The following is a 23,738-nucleotide window of genomic DNA, read 5'->3' as shown; positions in this document are numbered from 1 at the left end:
CACATGACTCAGTAGCTGTATGCCGGCTTCCTTGGCCAATAAAGCGAGATGAGTGCCACAACCCCAGAGTCGGCCACGACTGGACCTAATGGTCAGGGGTCCCTTTACCTTTACCTTAATGAGAAGGATCCAGAGCAAGTGTCCTGATGAGCTTCAGAAGGCAGAAAGATGCAGTGCACTGGGAGTCCAATGTGACCAAAACATGCACCTCAACAGATTGCGTACATAAAATGGCATGCAACTGGGTGTTACAGGGGGCCACTAGGGGGCACATTGGAAGATGGCTGACAATGCCATCTCTCCGACCCACACGGGGTAATTAAGAGGCTGTTATGGGAGTAGGCAGCCTCCCTTGTTGCCCCAAGGAAATGGGGAACACTGCCCTTGCCTGCTGTTTCCTAAATCACCCCCTAATTCGAAAGAAGGGGGTGAGGGCCCTAGGCAGAATGCCCCCGTTTGGACCTCGGCTCTCCTGGACGCTGTCTCTGATCGTGCACTAGCTGCAGCAATTTGGAATAATTAATTACAAAAGAAGCAAATGCACATATTTCAAGTGAAGAAGGGGAGTGAAGTCTGCTAATTTAAGTGACCTCTGCAAAAGAAGACGACGGGTTGGAGAAACAGGAATATTTTACGATGAAGATACACCAAAGGCTGGGTATGTTGACAACGGGACTGAATGGGGGGGGGGACCTTTTTTACTTTCCTTCTATGTGATTTACAAGAAACCCTCCTCATTAGAATCGTCGGTTGAACTGACCCAAGCAGGATGATTAAGGTCTGCGTGGAGATAAACTTTAACCAAAAGTATGCTTTATGGAGATCGAGAAGCAATAAGAGCTTTTGGAATGGCGTAGTAATTAATTTGGAGTTGCCATCTTGCCAAAGGATTTATAGCCGGGAGGAAGAACGGACTTGTTTTCAGACTGCATTCCTGGTGAATCTCCTCAGAGGTTTTGAGAAAGGAGGCAGATTGGTGAAGATTAATGACTCTAAGACTGTTTTGATGTATGGAAATGATGTTATATGGAAAACGTCTGGATATGGCTACTGGATAAAAAATAATAATATCCACGCAGGATTACAAAATGTTCTAACCAGCTTGTGGAGACTATCAGAGGTCACAAAGAGAAAGGAAAAATATGTGAAAATAACAACAAGAGATGTGGAAAAACAATAAGAAAGGACTGGATAGTATTGTGAACATCATAAGGTTAGATTTGTGGACATTAAAACAGCAGTAAGAAGCAAGAAGTTGATTGGATCCCCTTCGGAACTTGAAATATGGGTACCCCCAACAAAAATTTAAAATTCAGCTGTGTAATTTGGAATTTATGTAATTTGGTTTGATTTGATGTGATTGGTCTGTTAATAAAAAATTATTCATAGAAAAAGCAACTGGGTGTTACATGCTGCCATAGTGTTTATGCACAAGACTTTGCAGCAGTGTTTCCCAAGCTTGCGTCTCCACCTGTTTTTGGACTACGATTCCCATCATCCCTGACTACTGGTCCTGCTTGCTAAGGATGATGGGCATTGTAGTCTGAAAACAGTTGGAGACCCAAGCTTGGGAAACTCTGATTTACAGGTGTGTGCACTGGAGACTAGATGCATCCACTCCACCAGCAGATGATGTGGGTCTGCGCTACTCACCTGATCTCCTTCCCTCTGAGCTGGGAGAAAGGGACAAGAGGGTGTTAGAATTCCTGCTCCATGATTGCAGTCATAGGATTGTTGCCTTTCACATGATGGCATATGTTTTGACTCCACAGAGTGGGAAGTGACGGAGACAGGACGTTTGTGTTACTGTGTTCTGTGAAGTGGGACTATTGTCCTTTGTTCTTTTTCTTTTTGCTGTCTGATGCTAGAGAGAGAGGGAGCCATGTTGCAGTTCTCCGTGTGTGTTTATAAAGTACATTAGCCAAAATGCTGAGTTGCTGAGGTCTGTCACGCAAGGTGTGCAAACTCTGCGGATCTCTAAGTGTGCCGGTGTCTATTGGCATCGGTCGCTGTGAAGTTTGGGCTGAAGAAAGCTTTTGAAGCTCCCGAATGAAAGACCAGGAGGGAGAGAACATGCCAGTTGGGCATGTGTCTCTGTCAGGGTCCTACTCAAGTGTAGACTGAACTCCTGACAGTTTACACCACACTGGCAGGCACATCAACTTGCCTCCACCGGCACATTTGCACCACACCAACTTTGGCACCAACTTGTCCCTCCCCATCTCGTTCCTGGTTTGCAGCAGTGACTCAGTCAGAAGGAGGGTGTGTGTCATGTGAGCAATGTAGCCCTCTTATGCTGCTGTCCAAACAAAACAAGAAGTGAGAAACCAGAAACCTGTGGACCTCCTAATATTTTTGGCATGTGCTACAACACCAATCACCCCAAAAGCAGGGGCTTATGAGGGCAGGAAATCAGCAACTTCTGGAGGGCAGGAGAGGCCCCTGCTGCATAGCATTCTGTACCGTAGACTTTGCATTGATCAGGACTTGGTGCCCCACAAACTGCCCAGCAACTCTAAAATCCTATGATGCAGCAGCAACATTTGAGAAGGGAGTTTATCTCCCCAATGAGGCCGGGGGAGCGAACAAGGTGGTGGATGGATGGGAACCACAGGGCCAACAGAGCAAAAACGATTCACAGTTGAACTTTTGTTGTTGCGTGTGTTTTCTTTTTCTTTTTTCTTTCAGCTCTTTGAAGGTAGGAAACAAACATTTTGTCCACCCTCTAGCTAAGATAAATATATCAGATCAAGCCAACAGATGATCGCTTTTTCATTTACTAGCAGCTGCTGGCAACAACATACCCCTCACTCTCATATTCCTATTAACCGAGCAGCCACTGATTTATTAAAGGCTAAGACGCATCAAAACAAATGGCTGAGACATCAGTTATATTGCTGTTTACAGCACTTTAATGGGGTTACATAAGAAGGGCAACATGTCTGAAATGGGAGATTTGATGGGCTCATAACGGGGGAGGGGAGAAAGAAGGCTCGTAAAATTACAAGAGGGGAGAGAGACTTCCTACATCATTTGCAGTGGAGAAGATGTTAAAAGAACCTGCAAACTTGCTGGAGGAAAGCCGTTGGCCATGTGAGAAGGTTTTCTTTTTTCCACCCAGAGAACTACCACATTCTTTTATGTTTTCAGAGATGAACACAGGGCAGGGGCTATTTGTGAGACCCCTATTCAGGGCTGGCCCAGGACATTTTCCACTTGAGACAAGACAGAAACAGGTCTCTCTCTCTCTCTCCCCCCCCCCTTCTCCCAGGATGGCAGAGGGGAAAAAAAAGAATACAGGAAAGAAGCAGGTGGCAGCATGTACCATTTTGTGTATTGCTTCCTCCTCTGTTGCATCCTCACTGCTTGCTCCTATCCAGCCTTCTTTTGTCTCGCTTGCCACCATCAGCTCAGTGGTGGTGGTGGCAGAGGAGGAGGCAAAACAGGAAATGGTGCCCGCTCCATTTCTGCCCTTGCCACTTCACTGAAGGCAGTGGGCAGAGGCTGGAGAGGAGCAGATGGCAGTAGTGGCAGAGGAGAAGGTAGGGTGACAATCACAGGAGGTGGCAAGTGGCATGTTCCTGGCCTCTTGGATCTGCCGCTCCTCTCAGTTTTCCCCAGCCTGGTGAGACTGGGCCTCACTGAGCCTCATGGGCTAAGTATTACTGTCAGAATCTCTCACACACCCCTGATATGTGTGTGTGTGTGTGTGTGTGTGTGTGCGCGCACACACACACACACACACACACACACACACACACACTGTGCAGTACAGAAGGTTCCACTTAACCAAGGATTGCCATACTGCAAAATTCATATTGCAAAATTCACCAAAATCTAGACTTCCGACATGGGTTGCCATATATCTGGACATTCCAGCAATTTCCACCCGGACACTGTTTCCAACTGCCATATTCTGGACATATGGCAACACTAACTTCACTCTCAGGGGTCTCTGTGATGGGCTGCTATGGTGGGTACAGAACGCAGCAGAAACTGAATTCCTCATGGTTCAGGTCATATTATGAGGGAGAGACTATGAGGGGAGAGAGATTTTCTGCTGTCCACCAGGCATTGGCTTTTCCCAACTGCCTCACCCCACCCTCCAGCCCTAGGAGCCTTTCCAGATCACGACTTTAGGAACAGCAGAAGCAGCTGGGAAGAGAGGAGTTCAGGGATATATATTTAAAATAATTTCATCAGTCCTGTGTCTTTGCGTCTCAGTTTGTATTATATTGTATTGCACTGCACTGTGATTTTCTGTTGCTTTTATTGATTATAGTTTAGAAATTATTTATTGCAATTGTTTAGAGTGGATTTCTGTTTAATTGTTTGTTGCTGGTCTTTAATTTCATGGTGGACTATTATATTCCAATGGATTATTTAATATTACTTTATTTGATATAAGTTTATTTTAAAGTTATGTTTTTATTATGACATTTTTTGTATTGGATCGTCAGATTGTTATAAGGTGTGCAATCTTTGCTGTTTCTTCATCTTGTAAACTGCCTTGTGTATGGAAAGGTGATATACAAATTAAACGTGAAATGAAATGAAATATTATGGGAAACCCACTAAGAGAGGCTCTCCTGAAGATCTCAGCAATGAGGCAGTGACTTAAGGAATGAGGTGCCTCTGAAGGTATCCTAGACCCAAGATGTTAAGGGCCATGTAAATTAATATGAACTTGATGCAAGGTGAATTGAAAGCCTGGGTGGAGCAGTGGTTAGATGGCTGGGCTAGAACCTGGGAGACCAGGGTTCAATTCTCCACTAAGCTATGAAGCCCTTTGGGTGATGTTGGGCTAGTCATGATCTTCCACCCTAACCTAGATCAGAAGAATTGTTGTGAGAAAAAAATGGAGAGAGGGAGTTGTCTGTACACCACTTTGAGCTCTTTGGAGAAAAGCAGGGATATAAATGCAACAACAACAACAACAAATTATTATCTATACCCCGCCCATCTGGCTGGGTTTCCCCAGCCACTCTGGGCAGCTTCCAACAGAATATTAAAAACACAATAAAACATCAAACATTAAAAACTTCCCTAAACAGGGCTGCCTTCAGATGTCTTCTAAAAGCCAGATTATTTCCTTGATATCTGATGGGAGGACGTTCCATAGGTCAGCCGCCACTACCGAGAAGGCCCTCTGCCTCGTTCCCTGTAACCTCACTTCTCACAGCGAAGGAATCACCAGAAGGCCCTCAGAGCTGGACCTCAGTGTCTGGGCTGAATGATGGGGGTGGAGACGCTCCTTCAGGTATACAGGGCCGAGGTTGTTTAGGGCTTGAAAGGTCAGCACCAACACTTTGAATTGTGCTCTGAAACATACTGGGAGCCAATGTAGGTCTTTCAGGACCAGTGTTATATGGTCTGGCGGCTGCTCCCAGTCACTAGTCTAGCTGCCACATTCTGGATTAATTGTAGTTTCCGGGTCACCTTCAAAGGTAGCCCCACACAGACCGCGTTGCAACAACAACAGCAGCCATGTACACATGGGCCAGCGGTGTTGATGGCAGGCTCCACCTGGAACTATATGCTCATTGCAGTGCCTGAAGAGAGAAAGAGCTTGGATACTTTCAGTTCTCTCCCCGGGCTACAGCTTTGCAAATTAATGCACAGCAGCTTTCTACAGACAGTGGAAAGGCAAGCATGTAGACTACAGCACCTTCAGTTTCCCCAAACTGAACGAATAAAAGGGCTTAGAGCATCCAAACAATAATTCATCACTTTAAAGTGGCTTCCTCTGTGACCGCCAACAGTTTAGCAGAGGCTGAGCAGTCTCTCTTGCTAGCAGGCTGTCTTGGTTTTAGTTCCTGGTGGAATTATAGCACAGTGTGATGGGTGTTCGTGTTAAGAGTAGCATCAAACGACTGAACATTCCTTTTCCCAGTGTACAGTAGCATTTTCAATGGAAGACTTAGCATGGTTAATTATCAGAGCAAAGTGCTAAGATTTGTTTTCTTTCCCCTAATTAATTGCTTCATCTGGAGTGGAATGTTAATTTAGATAAATGATCATTTCCTTTATACTACTGAAGTTTCCCCACTTCCCTAACCCCTTACTGTAATGTTTATTCAGAAACATCCCTGCTCAGATTGGGCAAAATGATACTGCTTGGTGGGGTGAAGGAATTATTTTTTATTATTATGCAGTTTGCATTTAAAGCCAAATTTGTCAAATTTGCACTTCCTGAAACAATATGTGAACCAGAATGCAGCTGTCCTTTGAAATTTGCATTTCTATGAATTTTGTAGTTCTTCAGCTAAAGTGTGAACAAAGACACATACGTTAGGGAAAAGAGTGTGTGAAAATGAAGATATTAGTGAAAATAGTATATATAATGTATGGTATTAGGGGAATCAGCTTGCAAAAGCATGGGCATTAGTGATAAACTGCGTATAAAAATGTGTTTTTTAGGAGAGGTTTGCACTAAAATGCTGGTGAATTTTCTTTTTCTTTCTTTTTTAAAATGCTTTATTAAACTTAGAAAAACATAACACAAAATCACAGTTATCCATAAAAACAACAAAAGAACAATAAAAAAGAACAAAACAAAAGTATTATCAATATCTGTTACACTCTTTCACAGTCTTTTAATTCCATTGACTTCCCACCAATTCCATATAGCTTTGATTACATATTTATCTATTTCACTATTCATATCTGTTTCTCATAATTGCTTATCAGAAATATTGTATGCTGATGAATTTTCATGATAATTTTTTTAATGCAAATTGCTACAGAAAGACAAGCTGAATTTAAAATTGGAAAAAGGAAAAACAGAACTGAAATTGACAGATCCTTCCATCCCTACTGCTTACCAAAACTAATCTGGAGGTAAAGAGTATCAATAGGTTTTGAGGTACAAAGGAAGACACTCTAGGTCTCAGAATTACCTGGCAAACCATAGGAAACTGTTACATCCTTAGCTTGGTATTGACTGTGTCAACTTTCTTCAACCTGCTGCCCCCAAGATGTTGCTGGGCAACAGTTCCAATCAGCCCCAGCCAATAGGTCCAATAGCTCAAGGATGATGGGAGTTTTAGTCTTGAGGGCTCCAAGTTTAGAGAGGCTGAGCTACGCTGACCAACAGTGACTCTTCCATGGTTTCAGACAGGACAGGTTTCAGATCTTTCCAACTTGAGATGCCAGAGTTTGAATCTGAGACCTGCATGCAAAGCATGTTCTGTGTCATGAGTCCTGTAGCAGCAATCTAAGAGGTTAGAGACGGGCAACCTCTGTCGGAGAGGAAGGAAGAGTCCAACAAGTGAGATGTGGGGGGCAGGACTCGAGCCATGCGCTGGTGGCGCTGGACAACCCAGAAGTGGAGGGGGAGCCACTTGAGCCAGCCCTGACATCACTTCCTTTGCCTGATATTTTCACGGCAGTCAAAGAGCTGGTTCACCAATCAGCAGGGCTCTGTTAGCCAACACCTGTACCTGTCTCTTAGTGGCCTCAGTGATGTCTTTAAAAGGCAGCATGATAGCTACATTCTACCTCTGTTGTTGGAGGTAGAATATTGTTCTAATCGGGGGAAATATTGTTAAACATATCAGTGTACAGTAGATCCAGCCTGAGGCTACATAAGGGAATGAAAACCTCCTGACCTTATAAAGGGACACCTCTTTCAAGCAAGTTGTTCTAGTCCCTAACCAAATCCGAAGCATACCCTCTTGTTCCCATGGAAGATTCAAAGCCATCCATTTTCAGTTGGGAACAAATATATATGCATCCATTATTTATTGACTATGTTTCTAATTTATCCTCAGTGAGCTTTTTAGCCTGGCCTGCTCTTCCCTCGCATGCAGTCTGCCCATGTAATGGCTTGTGCTTCAGCATTGAGAAGATTTGCTTTTAAGATTGTTTGTTCCCTTGTCCAAATTATCTTTAATGGATGTTTTATTTGAAGCTAGGGTTTCAAATGCATGTACGTCAGATTATTAATTGGGGGAAGGGATAAGATGAGGGTCTTGCAAAGTAATTTGAATGCAAGTCAGTTTTTTTAATATTTGTGGTGTGGGGTATGGTGGGGTCGGGTTGTGCAAAAATGACTTCCCTCAAATTCTCCATGCTATTGACTGCTGGCAAAATCAAGGCAGGGGAAAAAGTAATAATTAAGTATTCTCTAAAAGAGGGGCAAGGGACGCGGGTGGTGCTGTGGGTTAAACCACAGAGCCTAGGACTTGCCGATCAGAAGGTCGGTGGTTCGAATCCCCGCAATGGGGTGAGCTCCCATTGCTCGGTCCCTACTCCTGCCAACCTAGCAGTTCGAAAGCACGTCAAAGTGCAAGTAGATAAGTAGGTACCGCTCCGGCGGGAAGGTAAACGGCATTTCCGTGTGCTTAGTCATGCTGACCACATGACCCGGAAGCTGTACGCCGGTTCCCTTGGCCAATAAAGCGAGATGAGTGCCGCAACCCCAGAGTTGGTCACGACTGGACCTAATGGTCAGGGGTCCCTTTACCCTTTACCTTTAAAAGAGGGGCAGGAATATCTGAATGGTAACAGGACACCCCCACAAGTAATTTCTATTGGTTTTCCAATTTTGTTACAGATCATTGCCAGATTGGAATTAATTTTATACATTTCCCCCCAAAGACTGATTTCCTACTTCCGTTCTTAGAGAAGTCCATGATGTTTTCCCATTGATGCGTATATTACAAATTACCGGTAATCTCTAATTGACATCTTTTTTGTTGTTGTACATCAATATTCTTAACCATCTGATTATCTGAGAATTGGAGGTCAAGTCTCAGATAATCAGAGTCAGGGGAGTGGTTAGTACTGTGGAGAGATGCAAATGGACTCCATTTACGGGGTGAACACATTTAATAAAATTTGCAAGTACATATTTTGGGTTGCACTGATGTTCTATGTAACACAGGTGTGAGATATTCTGATGTTCTACATAATGCAGGTTTGTGATAGAAATCAAAGATGCTGATAACCATTTTTTTTTTAAAAAATTCTGCTTTTCTAGGGTTGCCATATTTCAAAAAGTAAAAACCAGGACACCCCAAGCTTTTTAAAAAAGTGAACCACTGGAAATCTCATTTGACAATCTGAGCAGCAGAGGAACCTTTTCCTTGGAAGGGCTGCTCGATTTGTCATGCATTTCCATGTATCTAACTGTGCGTGCTTTGTTGCTTTTATATATATATAAGTCCTGGCCTTCTGGCCTTCAGCCAAATCAGTGAAAGCAGTTCTTGTGCTCCTGTGTATTTTGCTTTTCCAATGCCCAGCTGAAAGGTTGGTTTATCCAGTGGAGTAACACCAGGCGAAAGTGGCCGGGTTGGAGGGATTTATTCTCATTGCATGGCTGAAAACCACTTAGGAAGAGGGTTGGGCGCAAATGCATTAGATTATGGTTAAGCAGCTTATGGACGTAAAAACACATTAGAACTTTATAGCACCCTATAAATTATAGGCCTTGCAGCTTGCTCTTTCACAATGGGAGATAATTACATTCATTAATCTACTACTACTAGTGCCTTCCAAATAGTGCTTGTGTTCCGTTTGCTCTCAGGTTGATCAGCTGGGAGCAAAGCGCGGGGAGGGGGGGGGGGGACAACAACAACAACAGCTCTTTCCCTTTCTTCCCACCCTCCTTATGACTTTTAAAATAATGGTGATTTGTTTTCATTGCAGAATTTTAGATCTAGGTGGGAGCTCATGCCTCTTTCAGCTCACCGGTGTGTGGGGAGTTTCACTTCTGAGGATAAGATTCCTGGGTTGTGAAAAGAGTAGAGGGTTGTGAGCGAGAGCCTAGTTGAAAACTCCCCTGCGAAGATCTGTGGGCAGAATGGCTTCTGATATGACTGGCCCTTTAAGGAGGACCCAATCCACTTATAACAGGAACCAGGGCTGTTCCAGCTGCAATCAGGCCAGCCAAAGAAGGGCAGGTCAAGGCAGGGAGCAGTTGGGGGTGTGGAGGCTTAAAATACAGTGGTACCTCAGGTTAAGAACTTAATTCGTTCTGGAGGTCCGTTCTTAACCTGAAACTGTTCTTAACCTGAGGTGCCACTTTAGCTAATGGGGCCTCCCGCTGCTGCCGCCACGCAATTTCTGTTCTCATCCTGAGGTAAAGTTCTTAACCTGAGGTACTATTTCTGTGTTAGCGGAGTCTGTCACCTGAAGCGTCTGTAAGCTGAAGCGTCTATAACCCGAGGTACCACTGTAACTGAAAGGTAATTTATCAGGGGAAAGGGTCATGGGTGGAGGCAGGATTTAAGGGGACTGGCATAGCGGGGAGGGGGGAACAGAACCAAGCTCACCATCTTTGAGTTTCATTTCCCCCCAAAAGCTCACCAACTTTTGTGTCCTGAATTTGTCTTCTAGAAATATGGCAACCCTAGACTTTAATAGTTAAAATTTTAATACATAAAAGTGTGTGTGGGGGGGGAGAGAGACACACACCCACACCCACATACCAGACATTCCTTTACGCTAGCTATTTCTCAGAAATGAAAGTGGGTTAATTGGTGAAGTGGCATTTTCAGAGACTTCAGCTGGGCTTCTTGTAATTTCTAGATCACTCTCAGAAAGAATTCACCCAATGCCTCTGGGGTAGGATTACTAGATAGAGCCATCCAGTCTTTGTGATGAGCTCATTTCTTTGGGTAGGCGGCAAAGAAGTGGCAAAGCGGTAGATCATTTTCAAGTGGCATTTGCACACATTGATTAGCTTGCGGGTTCCGTAATGATGAAGTCTGCTCACATAACCCAGTGTTGTCAACACTCTCCTTCCTGCAGCCACATAGAAACAGAGGGAGCTGCCTTACACCAGGCCAAGCTATTTATCTGTTTAGCTCAGCATAGTTTGCTCTGTTCCCTGTGGAACATCTGCTTTACATGCAGAAGGTCCCAGATTTGATCTCCAGGCAGGGCTCTGAGAGAGAACCATGCCTGATTTCATGGAGAGCTGCTTCTAGTCAGTGTAAATAATGCTGAGCTGGATAGGCAGCTTCTGAAGTTCCTACCAATGACTTGCAGCAACCCTCCGGGTTTCAGGCAGGGTTCTCCCCCAGTCCCAATTGGAAATGTTGGGGCCCTTCTGCATGCAAAGCAGATGCTGTACTGCTGAGGTTTTGTCTCCCCCCTCCTCTTAATGGTCCAGCAATCTTAAGGAGAGAAATTTATTTCTCATCACCTGCTCTCTGAGTCATTTAATTGAAGCTGTTGGGGATGGAACCTGGGAGCTGTAGTTTAAGGGTACATCAGATGTGATAGGACACCCCCATGCCCTTCATAGACCCCTCATTCCCAGAGTGATTTAACAACCACATACTGCTCCAACTTTTTCAGATCAAAAATTGGGATGTGCGTCTGTCGGGACATGCACCACAGCAAGTCACGTGACCTGCACCATGATCTCACTAAAAAAACACACGCTGCACTTTTTGGGGGCGTGATCTTGTGCGGCCCTGGAAAAAGTGCTTTTTAGAGGTGAAAGCATGACACTCCAAATATCTGCTGCAATCTAGCACAGAAAAAAATGGGACGTCCCATTTTTTTCCAGGACACTTGGCGGCTATGCAATCAACCTCTCTTCCTAGGGAATTGTAGCTCTGTGAGGGGAATTTGGGTTTCCTAAGAATTCTTGGGGCCAAAGGATTCTCCAGGATTCTTTGGGGGAAAGCCATGATTGTTTAAGGGGTATACAGTGGTACCTCGCAAGACGAATGCCTCACAAGACGAAAAACGCGCAAGACGAAAGAGTTTTCCGGTTTTTGAGTTGTTCTGCAAGCTGAATTTCCCTATGGGCTTGCTTCGCAAGACGAAACGAGTTTGTTTCCTTTTTCTTAAAGCCGCTAAGCCGCTAAGCCGTTAATAGCCGCTAAGCCACTAAGCCGCTAATAGCCGCTAAGCCGCTAAGCCGCTAATAGCCGTGCTTCGCAAGACGAAGAAACCACAAGACGAAGAGACTCGCGGAACGGATTAATTCCGTCTTTCGAGGCACCACTGTAATGATGCTTTAAATATAAGGTGTGTATCTGGCCTTGTTGGGACGTGGATGGCGCTGTGGGTAAAACCTCAGCGCCTAGGACTTGCCGATCGCATGGTCGGCGGTTCGAATCCCCACGGCAGGGTGCGCTCCCGTCGTTCGGTCCCAACGCCTGCCAACCTAGCAGTTCGAAAGCACCCCCGGGTGCAAGTAGATAAATAGGGACCACTTACTAGCGGGAAGGTAAACGGCGTTTCCGTGTGCTGCGCTGGCTCGCCAGATGCAGCTTGTCACGCTGGCCATGTGACCCGGAAGTGTCTGCGGACAGCGCTGGCTCCCGGCCTATAGAGTGAGATGAGTGCACAACCCTAGAGTCTGTCAAGACTGGCCCGTACGGGCAGGGGTACCTTTCCCTTTCCCTTTTATCTGGCCTTAGTATCTGATAGCTTGAATTTCCGGCCAGAAACTCTTAAGTCCTGCCAAACAGTCTTCCTTTCAGGCACTGGTAGGCTGGGACCCCTTCCCTTTTAGCCATTTCAGACTATTCTGTTTAACAAATCAAGACGTCTTTCCTGCAAGTTAAGTAAATTTTGAAATCATAGATTATGAATTAAAGGTATCGATGGTGCATCTTACCAGGTTATCACAGAGCATTTCCTTCAATCTGTTTCGGGATAAATCTGACATCTAATTCTCCAGTTACTCTGCAATCATCTCTCTATTGATCTCTCCCTCTGCCATGTCTGCACAGTGTTTTATAAACTTTACTATTCACCCTGATGGATTCAATAAATGCATAGCCATATTTAAATAGAGAACATTTTCCTTCCACACTAAGCTGGTTCTGCTTATAGGAACTGATCACATCTGGTTGACGTGTGAAAGAGACTTGCCGAATGGGTGCAGACCCTCTTCATCTGCTGGCTGAATGTGTGGATGATGGGCCCATGGACTGACAGCAGGGCTGGCCCATGAAGCCTTGCAACCTGGATAGCTCAGTTGGTTAGAACGTGGTGCTGATGATGCCAAGGTTGCAGGTTTGATTCCCGTATGGGACAGGGTCCCTTTCAACTCTACGATTCTGTGATTCTATCACACACACACATCCACACATCCATTGCAAGTTCTTCCAGTTCATGAGGAAGTAGCCCCTAGTGAGGAGCAACATAATATATGCAACCCATAATATATTTGCCTCGTTCAGTGCCCAGGTAAGATGGTGTATGTGGTGAGGAAGGCAACTGGATCAATCACAGTTATTTATTAGGTGGGTGGGTGTCCAGACACACTGAGGAAGGGGAGGGTTCTCTGTACACCCCGGGGGGGGGGACTTTTCTTTCCTTTTGTATTGGTTTTGTTAGCTCAGTTGGTTAGAGCCTGGTGCTGATAACTCCAAGGTTGCAGGTTTGATCCCCGTATGGGACAGTTGCATATTCCTGCATTGCAAGGGGTTGGGTTAGATGATCCTTAGGGTCCCTCCCAATGTTACAATTCTATGATTGAGGTGGGTAACCAATTACCCTAATATACCTGGGGGCGGGGAAACTGGAATCCTTGCTTCACCAGCGGTTCTCCACCTGAGGCACCTTGACACACCTCACCACTCTCTTGCTGTGCCATTTGCTCTGGCTTCAATCCTGTTTTTTCAGCTGAGGATGCCAAGGTCTTAGCAAACAGCACCAAGGCAGCTTATAACAGACATGATACCGAGATGACATGGGGTCATCCAGTTTAATTCATCATGGCTGACCTATAGTGTGCTTTGTACTCATCATAGTGGCTGGTTCTGTAGGTCTAGTGGGCCCCAGACAAACAAGAGTCAGAGCTTGAGAGCATAGGGCCTCACAGGATGCATTTCCTTTTTGTTCCCCACTTTTATGATCTCCCAGCACAGCCAGATAGAGTTGAAGTTTCACTACATGGAAAAGGTTAATGCCAGGGCACCTCTGTCATTTTGTAAACCTCTGCCTTGGACTGGATTTATACTTTGATTAAGGACCATGTCTCTGGTGGCCTATATGAATAAAGGGGCTAGATAGCAGCATGCCCATTAAACTATCTTCTGATTTGGGCATGGATGTCTCATCCTGTCTTTTTGGATTATGTGTCTATATATTTTCCTGTTTGGGTTACTTTTTTTGTTGTATTACAAAGTGGTGATAAGTCTCCCCTCCCCCCGTGGTTCATGTTTACTTTTTGCCGGATTAGCCATTCTTTTTGTCTTATCGGTAGGTGACCTTTAACGGCAGAACTTGTTCCTTCCTTGCTTGCCATTGGGAGTAACACTTGTGATATTTGAGATCTTAGATAAGCGTTAAGTCCTGCCTTTGTCCTGGCTCCCACTGGATGAAGGGCTTGGACTCGGATTACGTTTTCTGTCAAAACCTTTCATGCTGAGATCAGTGTGATACATAAGCAGGTGCAAAGACATAGCGGTGCAAGCGAACACATTGATCCAGCAGTTGACATCCTCCCTGGGCTCCTGTTAGGAGGAAGTGGAGCGGGCACGGCCTCAGCATGGCAAGCAAGAGGCATATTTCGCCTGAGGGAGCAAAAAGAACTCCACCTGGTGGGCTGGCCATGGAACGTCTCTTCACAATGGCATTGGTGTCTCCGTGTCCTCAGTGACAGAGGGGGCAGCAGTGCCAGTTTGGAGCCACACAACTGGAGCCACTCCAGGAGTGCTAGGGGGAAAATAAATCTCCTCTGGCAACCAAGGTGGCCCTGTGGTTTCAGATAACATATGGGTTGTTGTTGTTTATTCATGTCCGACTCTTCGTGACCCCATGAACCAGAGCACGCCAGGCACTCCTGTCTTCCACTGTGACAAGTCTAATAAGCCCAGGACACAAATTTTAACAGCCCTTGGAGCGGCTATGGTGACTCATTAACCAGAAGTAATTTAGCGTTAACTCTGGAAGTGTATACAGGGGTACCTCGGGTTGCAAACACTTCAGGTTATAGACTCCGCTAACCCGGAAGTAGTACCTTGGGTTAAGAACTTTACCTCAGGATGAGAACAGAAATCGCATGCTGGCGGCATGGCGGCAGCAGGAGGCCCCATTAGCTAAAGTGGTACCTCAGGTTAAGAACGGTTTCAGGTTAAGAATGGACCTACAGAACGAATTAAGTTCATAACCAGAGGTACCACTGTATTCGATTCTGACCAAACTAAGCTCCCTAGAGCAAACTATACATAGGAGTCTGACCTCACCAGAATCAACTGCTTTGCAGTTCAGCCATGCCCAATCTGCTCCACACCTGATGGCATCAGGTGTGGAGCAGAGAGGCATGACTTGGGCAAAATGGGGTCTCCCACCACTGTTCCAGATTGTATAGTGCTAATGGGTCCCAAGTAAACCCTTTCAACTGTCAGGGCTTCTTCCAAAGAATCTGGGGGGATGGGACTGCTGTTTGTTAAGAGTGCTGTGAGTTGTAAGAAGGTCCCTATTCCCCTCGCAGAACTAGAGTTACCCGAGAAATGGTGTTGATTGATAAACCACTCTTGGAATGGCAAAAGTGACTTTCCCATGTGCATGTGCTCTCCACTAAGCTACGGCAGCTGCAGGATCTAGTTTAAAAGTTGGCCACCGTGTTACTGAACTTGAAAACTTAGCTGGATTCACTAAAACCTTGCACTTGTAGTTGATAGTCTTCCAAAACAACAACAGGATTCCTTTCTCTTTCTCCCCTCCCAACCATGCAGAAGGAGGTTGTGGTGAAGCCTCATGACCTCATGGAGAAGCGCCTGGACCCCTTTGTGAAGAAGAAACGGGACGTGCTCACTAATGGACTGCCATACCACCTGAAAAAGAACAGACTGCACCATCGCCACTACAGCTCAGACCGGGAGAATGACCGCAACCTCTGCCAACATCTCAGGAAAAGGAAGAAGTTCCTGAAAGGACTCAGTCAGGTAGGAAGCGGTGAAAAATGTGTCGGAGTGGGATGGCCTTATTTCTCCACTTTAGACATATCTGTTTGCTATCTCTGGCATTGTTTTCCCTCCTGGTTTCTGCTGCAACGTCTTTCTCCTCTTGGGGTTGGGCCCTTGAGGTTGCCTCTTGGCAAGATGGGAATGGAATGTTGAGTCAAAGTTGGGCTGATGTTGTCTTGGGTATTTCTCTGGCTTAATGATTCCTAAATGTAAATGAGTTGCTACTCCAGTCAATGGAACTGATGGGACTAGGGTTGTCTCAGTCTTACAGGTGGCGGGGTGGGGGGGGGCAACAAAGAGGCCACAGCTCTAGGGGAATGGTGTTGAGCCAGAAGGTGGTGCATGCAAATGAGTTTGTAAGCAGGATTGCTTCTGGGATCTGTGCCTGCTGGATTCCTCCCCACAACTTTCATTTCTGCTTTACGAGATACGTCCATCGCAGCTGTACAACAGCAGGGTGGTTGTTGTTGTTTTAAATATTTTTTATTAAAATCCCAGGGGTTGGCAATTAAAGGAGAAAAAAAGGGAAAACTAACTAATGAACATAGAAGGACAGATGAGCTGGAGATTTCAGGGACAGAAATGACTGTTTCCAATGGTGAGTTTAGATGGACAAATAGCACCCTATTTCAAATGTTTTATTTATTATATTATATTTTCATTTCCCCTCCCCACCTGGTAGGATCAGAATTTCATTTCCTCCAGAAGGGTTTTGTAAAATTTATTTCTTTTTAAGGAAATGGGTCACTGTTTGGCTTTGTTCATTATGGCCACAGATAACTCCAAGTGAGCAACTAGCTCTTTCAAAGTTTGGGAGGAGCCTGAGGCCTTTGGTGTCTCTGTCCTCAACCTCCTCCAGGCTCCACCCCCTTGAGAGAAATTCAGGGCCTTAACTGGCCAACCTTCTGACCTGAAGATAGACATTCCGCCTCCATTCCATAGTTTTCTCCTGATGTGCTCCTGGTATTGCTGGACTGGTGATGTGTGGTAGGAGGCATCTGGTTCTTCAGGAGCAGGGGAAAGTGCCTCTGAGAGCCTGGGCTGTGACCCTATAGGCCCTGGTGGTCTGGGAGGTTCCTCTGGGAGTTATCGTCCAACTGCCTCAGGTGCAGTAGCCTCCAGTGATCTTCTGCAGTCTGCTCTGAGCCCTGATCTAGATCCTGCTCCATATCTGGTGCCCCTGCAGCCTCCATGTTCAGTTCACTGCTGGATGCAGGGTTCATAACAGATGCTGACAGGCACAATACGAATGGCATCTTAGGAAGGTGCCTAACCTGTTGTTGAGTACATAGTACAACCGTTGCCTAGATGCTATGCTGGCATGGCATCTCTAAGTACTGAGGATGCACTCTTGGCTTGTGCAGGGAGTTAAACTAGCTGGTTTGTAGCTCATGAGCCCTTGGCTACCCTGCCATGCTGTATGATAGCGAGAACAGCCATGATCTTCCTTCACCTTTTCTTACAGGCAAACCCTTAACGGAGTGCTCATAATTAAGTTTTTTTGGGGGGTGACCATATGGTTTCTGAAATAATAGTGATCGTTTCTAGTATAAAGTGGCTTCATGTGTGTGTGTGCATGCACAAGCACACTTAGGAAGTACATGCATCAACACAAACATTCACCATGGAACTGCAACACCATTCAAAGAAAATTTTAAATGAAAAAGTAGGAGATGGTTGCTTAACCTTTTGTATACTTTGTATACTTGCCACTCCTTGACATCAAATGGCCCCACAAGTTGTTGTCCATGCCCAAATCAGATCCAGAGAGCCAGTGTGGTATAGTGGTTAAGAGCGGTGGACTTGTAATCTGGTGAACCAGGTCCCCGTCTCCGCTCCTCCACATGCAGCTGCTTGGTGACCTTGGGCTAGTCACACTTCTTTGAAGTCTCTCAGCCCCACTCACCTCCCAGAGTGTTTGTTGTTGGGGAGGAGGGGAAAGCAGAATGTTTGAGGCTCCTTCGGGTAGTGATAAAGCGGGATATCAAATCCAAACTCTTCAAAATGCAAGTTTACCTGCATTTTGAACTTGGGTGGGAAGGTGAAGCTACTCAGAAGTGGAGAGATGGTGGCCAGGTGTCTGATCCCAACCATTTCTCCCATATTTCCCCCTCAAAGCTGTCTTTCCTCGCGGAGGAAGAGACATTGCATGCCTGCTTATGCTCATTTGGACACAACATGCAACCTCTCAGTGGTGTTGAATGCCCTGCCTGATGTGAAACAAAATGAGCTGCCTTATGAATCTTTGTAGAAAAGCTTTCTGGCACAGTTTGCTTCTTGGGAGTCCCCAAAGCACGCAAGGGTTTCTCTGAGATTGCTTAAGGGAGGGTCTAATGTAGGCTTCCTCAACCTCGGCCCTCCAGATGTTTTTGGCCTACAACTTCCATGACCCCTAGCTAGCAGGACCAGCGGTCAGGGATGATGGGAACTGTAGTCTCAAAACATCTGGAGGGCCAAGGTTGAGGAAGCCTGGTTTAATGTAAAGGTAGATCCAACAAATTGGACACGAGCAAACCTCTTGTCTTGCAAGCTTGCTCACAACAACATAAAGCACCCTCTGAATATCTGGCAGAAGGCACAAGCAAGGATTGGTTGAAATGAAAAAGAAAAAAAGACTTCTGCAAAGACTGAAACTGTTCTGAAGAGTTTATTATAAGAACACATTTATTATTATGATTATTAATTGTTTTATTTCTGTACTTCTTAGCTCCACATAGTAGCATCTGGTTAGAGCCCAGTAAATATTCAGTATGTGACGTTCCATATTTCCAAGACAATATTTGAGTGCTGGTGTTCCAAATCTGAGAATCCTGTGAAAAGAAGACGGGAGGTTTTGAGCCGTTCCAAGTAGGAAGGAAATATCACTTGGCGCGCAGTTAGAATGAGAAATTCATCTTGTTCCTTGTCGGATTGTGTCACTTTTAATGAACTGTAACGCCAGACTCCAGGCATGTCCATGTCACCCGGTGCTGACTGCAGTGGTATTTCCACTGTTCAGGAAATGCTTCCTTGGAAGTGTTGAAGATAGCCATCTGGCTAAGAAGTACCTCATAATATAAAGCTGGGCATTGCACTCGTGCATCACAACACACACAAAGAGGAACATCTGCAAGGCTTAGAAATTTAGAGAAAAGGGGACAGGTTGGAGAAGTGTATAAAACATTGAATGGTTTGGAGAAGGAGCATAATCTCCCTCTCACATCATACTGGAACTCAAGGAACTCTGATGAAGCTGAATGTTGGGAGATTCAGGACTGTTAAAAGAAAGTACTTATTCGCACAGGGCATCGTTCAGCAATGGGATTTTCTCCCCACGAGGGGTAGTGATGCTACTCATGTGTAGAGTCTACCTGGAGATCTTCCTCATTGCTTGATCCATGCTCAAAAGAGCCCTGCCTGATGTGCATCCTGCCTCATCCTGTGCTACATTCTGCTATATTTCCAGAAGCAGTTTTTAGACTGTGTGAAAGCTCAAAGATAAGGTGGAAATTGATAGTTAGGGAAACACCCACCAAATGGAATAAACTGTTGTGTGAATGCAGCCTGGGTTGTGTGACAAGGACCCAGCTGCCAAAACTGGGTCCAGGTGTGGGAGAGGATTAAACCATTTTACTTCCTCCCCCCTTCTTTTGTCAATGGTGGGGCACACCTGTCTTAGTAGAGTGTTAGCGAGACAGCGGAAATTGAAGCTGGGAAGGGGAGAAGTGTCTGATTGGTTGTGCCAACAGTTTGGGGGGGGGAGCGAAGCCGATGAGTTTGGATTGCGTCTTGCTGTGCTGTTCCAAGGCAAGCTGACAGCAGTGACAAGCGATTTACAACATGCTATTTAAAGTTTTGGATTTGCAGCCTCAACGTTGACGTGTGAGTGCTCTTTAGCAACTGCTTTCATTACTCCCCATCCAAGAACTGCTAATTGAAAAGAAAGCAGTGGGTGGGTTTCAGAGAAGGAGGGAAGAACAGATTGACGTGACTGTATCAGATACACAGGCTTCTATCCTGGCTTTATTTTGACAATCTTATTAATTTAAGATTGGACTCCACCAGAATTTATGCTGCCTGCCAATCCCACCGAAACAAATGTATATGCCTGCCTTCTAGGGACTTATCAGTCAAAGGCATATAGAGCTCCCTGGAATATAATCCAAGATGCCTTAAGCATGCTTGGAAGCCCTAGTCCTACTCCATGTTGGTAGGTCAAGGGTGGGGTAGGAGTGTTTGGCATGCATGCAGACATTGCAGTTTTGGGGTTCTCCAGAGCACTGCTGTTGTGCTCGGGTTCTGTTTACGGGCTTCCCATAGGGCCAGCCGGCCAGCCATGGTTAGAGCAGATGGGTAGACAAGATGGGCCATTGGTTTGATGCAGCAGGTTCCAGTTATGTTTCTAATAGGGATCTCAAGTGCTTAAGAACTTGGAGATCCACCACTAACTAGAATAAGGAGTAGTGGTCTAGATCCGTGTTTCCCAGACTTGGCTCTCCAGCTGTTTTGGGGCTACAACTCCCATCATTCCTAGCTAGCAGGACCAGTGGTCAGGGATGATGGGAAATGTAGCCCCCCAAAATGCTGGAGGCCCAAGTTTGGAAAACTCTAGTCTAGATGGAACAGCAGACTGACTCTGGGTAAAGCAGCACCAGAGGTTTTGTGCTGGTCCTGGGGGCTAACTGAGAGGCAAGGTCCGAGTCCAGTCCGAGGTCAATGGTGCAATATGAAGGCAGTCCATAGAAGTCGAAGCTGGGTGCAGAGCAGGGCGTCGGGTGAGGTCAGGAGCTCCGGCAGGGAAGCAGGTCAGGAATCAGGCTGGAACCGACAACCAATGATGTTGCTCCCGCAACTTGGGACTGGGGCTGGCTGGCTTTTATCTCCCCCGAGGCATAGGGCGGACTCGATCCTCAGGTGACTCACCTCTCCTGGCCTGGTGGCAAGCACTCCTCCTGCAGGAACTTAGTTCCCTCCACCTCTCTGCCCTGAGCCTCTGCAGCTCAGGAGAGGCTGGAGGGCTACCAGACCCAGAGGCAACCTCCGCTTCCTTTGAAGGGACTGAGGGTGGAGCACCTGCAGGCAATGGGTCCTCCATCCCCTCAGGAGCCAGAGCAGACTCAGCTGGTGCCTGCACCTGAGGATCCAGCACAGGTGAGGACCATTCAGGCTCAGGCCCCAGCCCCAGCTCAGCTGGTTCTGGAGGCGGGGACTCCTGTGCAGGCTGGGATTCCTCAGGTTCAGCCTCTGAGTCCAAATCCCAGGCCATCACAGGTTTGTATGTGGGTGTTGCTCAGTGACATGCTTGATGACACCTGTGCCTCTCCTATAACAAGTGTGGCCAACTCCCCCCCCCCCCCCATGAATGCCACATTGTCACTCAGTTAATATATCAGGGGCTGCCTACTAACTGCAGGTGGGACCAGAGTCAAATGTAATTGGAGGAGTCACTTCTCTTTGTTATCTTCCTCTTTTGCCCAGTAGGTTACAGGTGGAAGAATCACTTTTGCCAGAGGTTTAAACTGATGGCTTGCAGGTAGCTTTTGAACTTTGGCTGGGGCAGGGGGGCGCTAAACAATTAGGAGAAGGGGTGGAAGCTCTCCACTGCTGCCATGTGCGACTCTTTGTTCTGCTAAAGCAAACAGCTAAAGTGTAAGAATTATTGGATATTCATGCATGGACACAGGAAGCAGCTGAGACAGACTATTGGTCTGTCAAACTCATTATTGACTAGAGTGGCTGGCAGGGGCTCTCTGAGGTTTTGGAGATGGGGTCTTCCCAGCACTACCTGGCCATGTTAAGGGCTGAACCTGGGTCAGGTTGCAGACACAAAGTATAGTTCTACTGCTAGGAATGGGTGACTGTATCAGTTTTGGGGCCTCATCTGCATTGTGCATTTAAAGCAGTATCATTCCACTTCAAACAGTCATGGCTTCCCCCAAAGAATCCTGGGGATTGTAGCCTGTTAAGGTTGAGAGTTGTTAGGAGACACCTTATTCCCCTTGAAGAGCTACAGTTCCACAAGTTTCCTTTTTTAAAAAAAATAATATTTATTAAAGTTTTAAATGTTACAAAAAGAGAAAGAGATAACTCCAAGTTAAACAAAAACTTGACAACACATCACAATAATGAAAGAAGAGAATAGAAAAAAAATAATTATAAAAAACAGAAAAACAGAAAAATAGAAACAATTAAAAAACACAACGAACCTTCCCATAACTTATCTTTCATTTGCTTGTTTCCTTGACCTCCTTGCACCTCCTTTTTTGTATTCTAGTTCGGTTAGCTATTTCAGCAAATCCTTTCCATCTTTCCCAAATTTTATCCTATAATTTATCTTAATATAATGTAACTTTACCTTTCCTCCTTTCATCCATTAACAATCTATTTTTACTTAATCCTTTATAATATTTCTGCTAATGCCACATAACTTCATTCCAGCCTCCTTCTAACATTCCTTAATTTTACAATGTTTCTGTAGATAAGCTTTAAATTTCTTCCAATCATCTTCCACCGACTCTTCTCCCTGGTCCAGTTCCACAAGTTTCCCAGGAAGAGGGAATTACTCATTCAGCTAATTCAGGGTTTCCCAAACTTGGGTCTCCAGCTGTTGTTGGACTACAACTCCCATCACCCAGATCACTGGTCTGCCTAGCTAGGGATGATTTGAGTTGTAGTCCAACAACAGGTGGAGACCCAAATTTGGTAATCCCGAGCCAGTCTGTGAATGGGATAAGTCTCTCCTAATGACTCTTAGCAGCACCCTTTACAGATTCCAGGGTTCATTGGGAGAAGCCTTGATTGCTTAAAGTGGCATGATATTGCTGTAAATGTATAGTACAGATGGGGCTTTGATGTTGCTGGGTTCCTCATTTCTCCCCAAAACTGAAATCTCTTCCTCCCTCCCCTGCTCCTATTTGGTAATGATGGTGCAGAGTTTTTTTTTTCTTCCTTTCTTCCATTGACCATTACAGTGGTACCTCGGGTTAAGTACTTAATTCGTTCCGGAGGTCCGTTCTTAACCTGAAACTGTTCTTAACCTGAAGCACCACTTTAGCTAATGGGGCCTCCTGCTGCTGCTGCACCGCCGGAGCACGATTTCTGTTCTCAGCCTGAAGCAAAATTCTTAACCCAAGGTACTATTTCTGGGTTAGCGGAGTCTGTAACCTGAAGCGTATGTAACCCGAGGTACCACTGTATTAGAGTTCACAATTGTCTGCTCTGATCAGAAATGGAAACAAAATACCTCACATAAAATATGGGCTGGTGGGAGGAACGAGAGCTGAATTTTTCTTGGATGGAGGCAAGGGAGACTTTATTGCAGACGCTGTTGAATATTGTAACATCTTGAAGAAAATGTGTTAAATTAATTCTGCTTGGTATCTTACCATCTGGCCCATGATAGCTTACATTAAACACACACATATCAAAACATAAAGTGAACACACAGACACACCTTTACAGTTTTGCAGCTGAATCGCTTGACTGATGAATCTGAGTTCCATCACATTTTCCATCAGTGTGCGAACATGCTGAACCCCCTTTATGTAAGCATTCTGTATGGGTGGGTGTCAATCAGATAATCTCCGTCTTCCATTGGGACTAATTTACTCAACAGAGTATTGGCTGTTTGGTACCCACATCAGATAAACTATAATGCCCACAAAGCTGTCAGAGAACAAAGAGTCAAACTCCAGTGCTTTTACTGAAGAAAGATACTCATTGTGGTTACTCCCCATGTTTTGGAGTTCAAAACTCCTTCTTCAGGAGCTATAAATTTATTGGAACCCCCCCCCAGCCCCCCCATTGTTCTGTAAAACTGAATTCAAAATCTTGCTTTAAGCAAGTTGTGAGGTAACTTTCTTTCTTTTTGCAACT

At 45.5% G+C, this 23,738-nt stretch overlaps 1 protein-coding gene across 4 annotated transcripts in view; it reads left to right on the top strand.

The window, feature by feature from the left end:
* AUTS2 (activator of transcription and developmental regulator AUTS2) overlaps window positions 1-23,738 on the top strand; it is a 685,027-nt gene that overhangs the window by 110,157 nt on the left and 551,132 nt on the right. For all 4 annotated transcript variants that reach the window (XM_079955418.1, XM_079955419.1, XM_079955417.1 and 1 more), the window contains exon 2: window positions 15,654-15,863. In XM_079955418.1, the coding sequence (XP_079811544.1) occupies window positions 15,654-15,863 (210 nt within the window). The remainder of the gene's footprint in view (window positions 1-15,653; window positions 15,864-23,738) is intronic.

Source organism: Podarcis cretensis, assembly GCF_951804945.1.
Source record: "Podarcis cretensis genome assembly, chromosome: 15".
Taxonomy (NCBI): Eukaryota; Metazoa; Chordata; class Lepidosauria; order Squamata; family Lacertidae; genus Podarcis; species Podarcis cretensis.
Note: the sequence above shows the minus strand (reverse complement) of the source record. Positions and strands in the feature narration are given on the sequence as shown.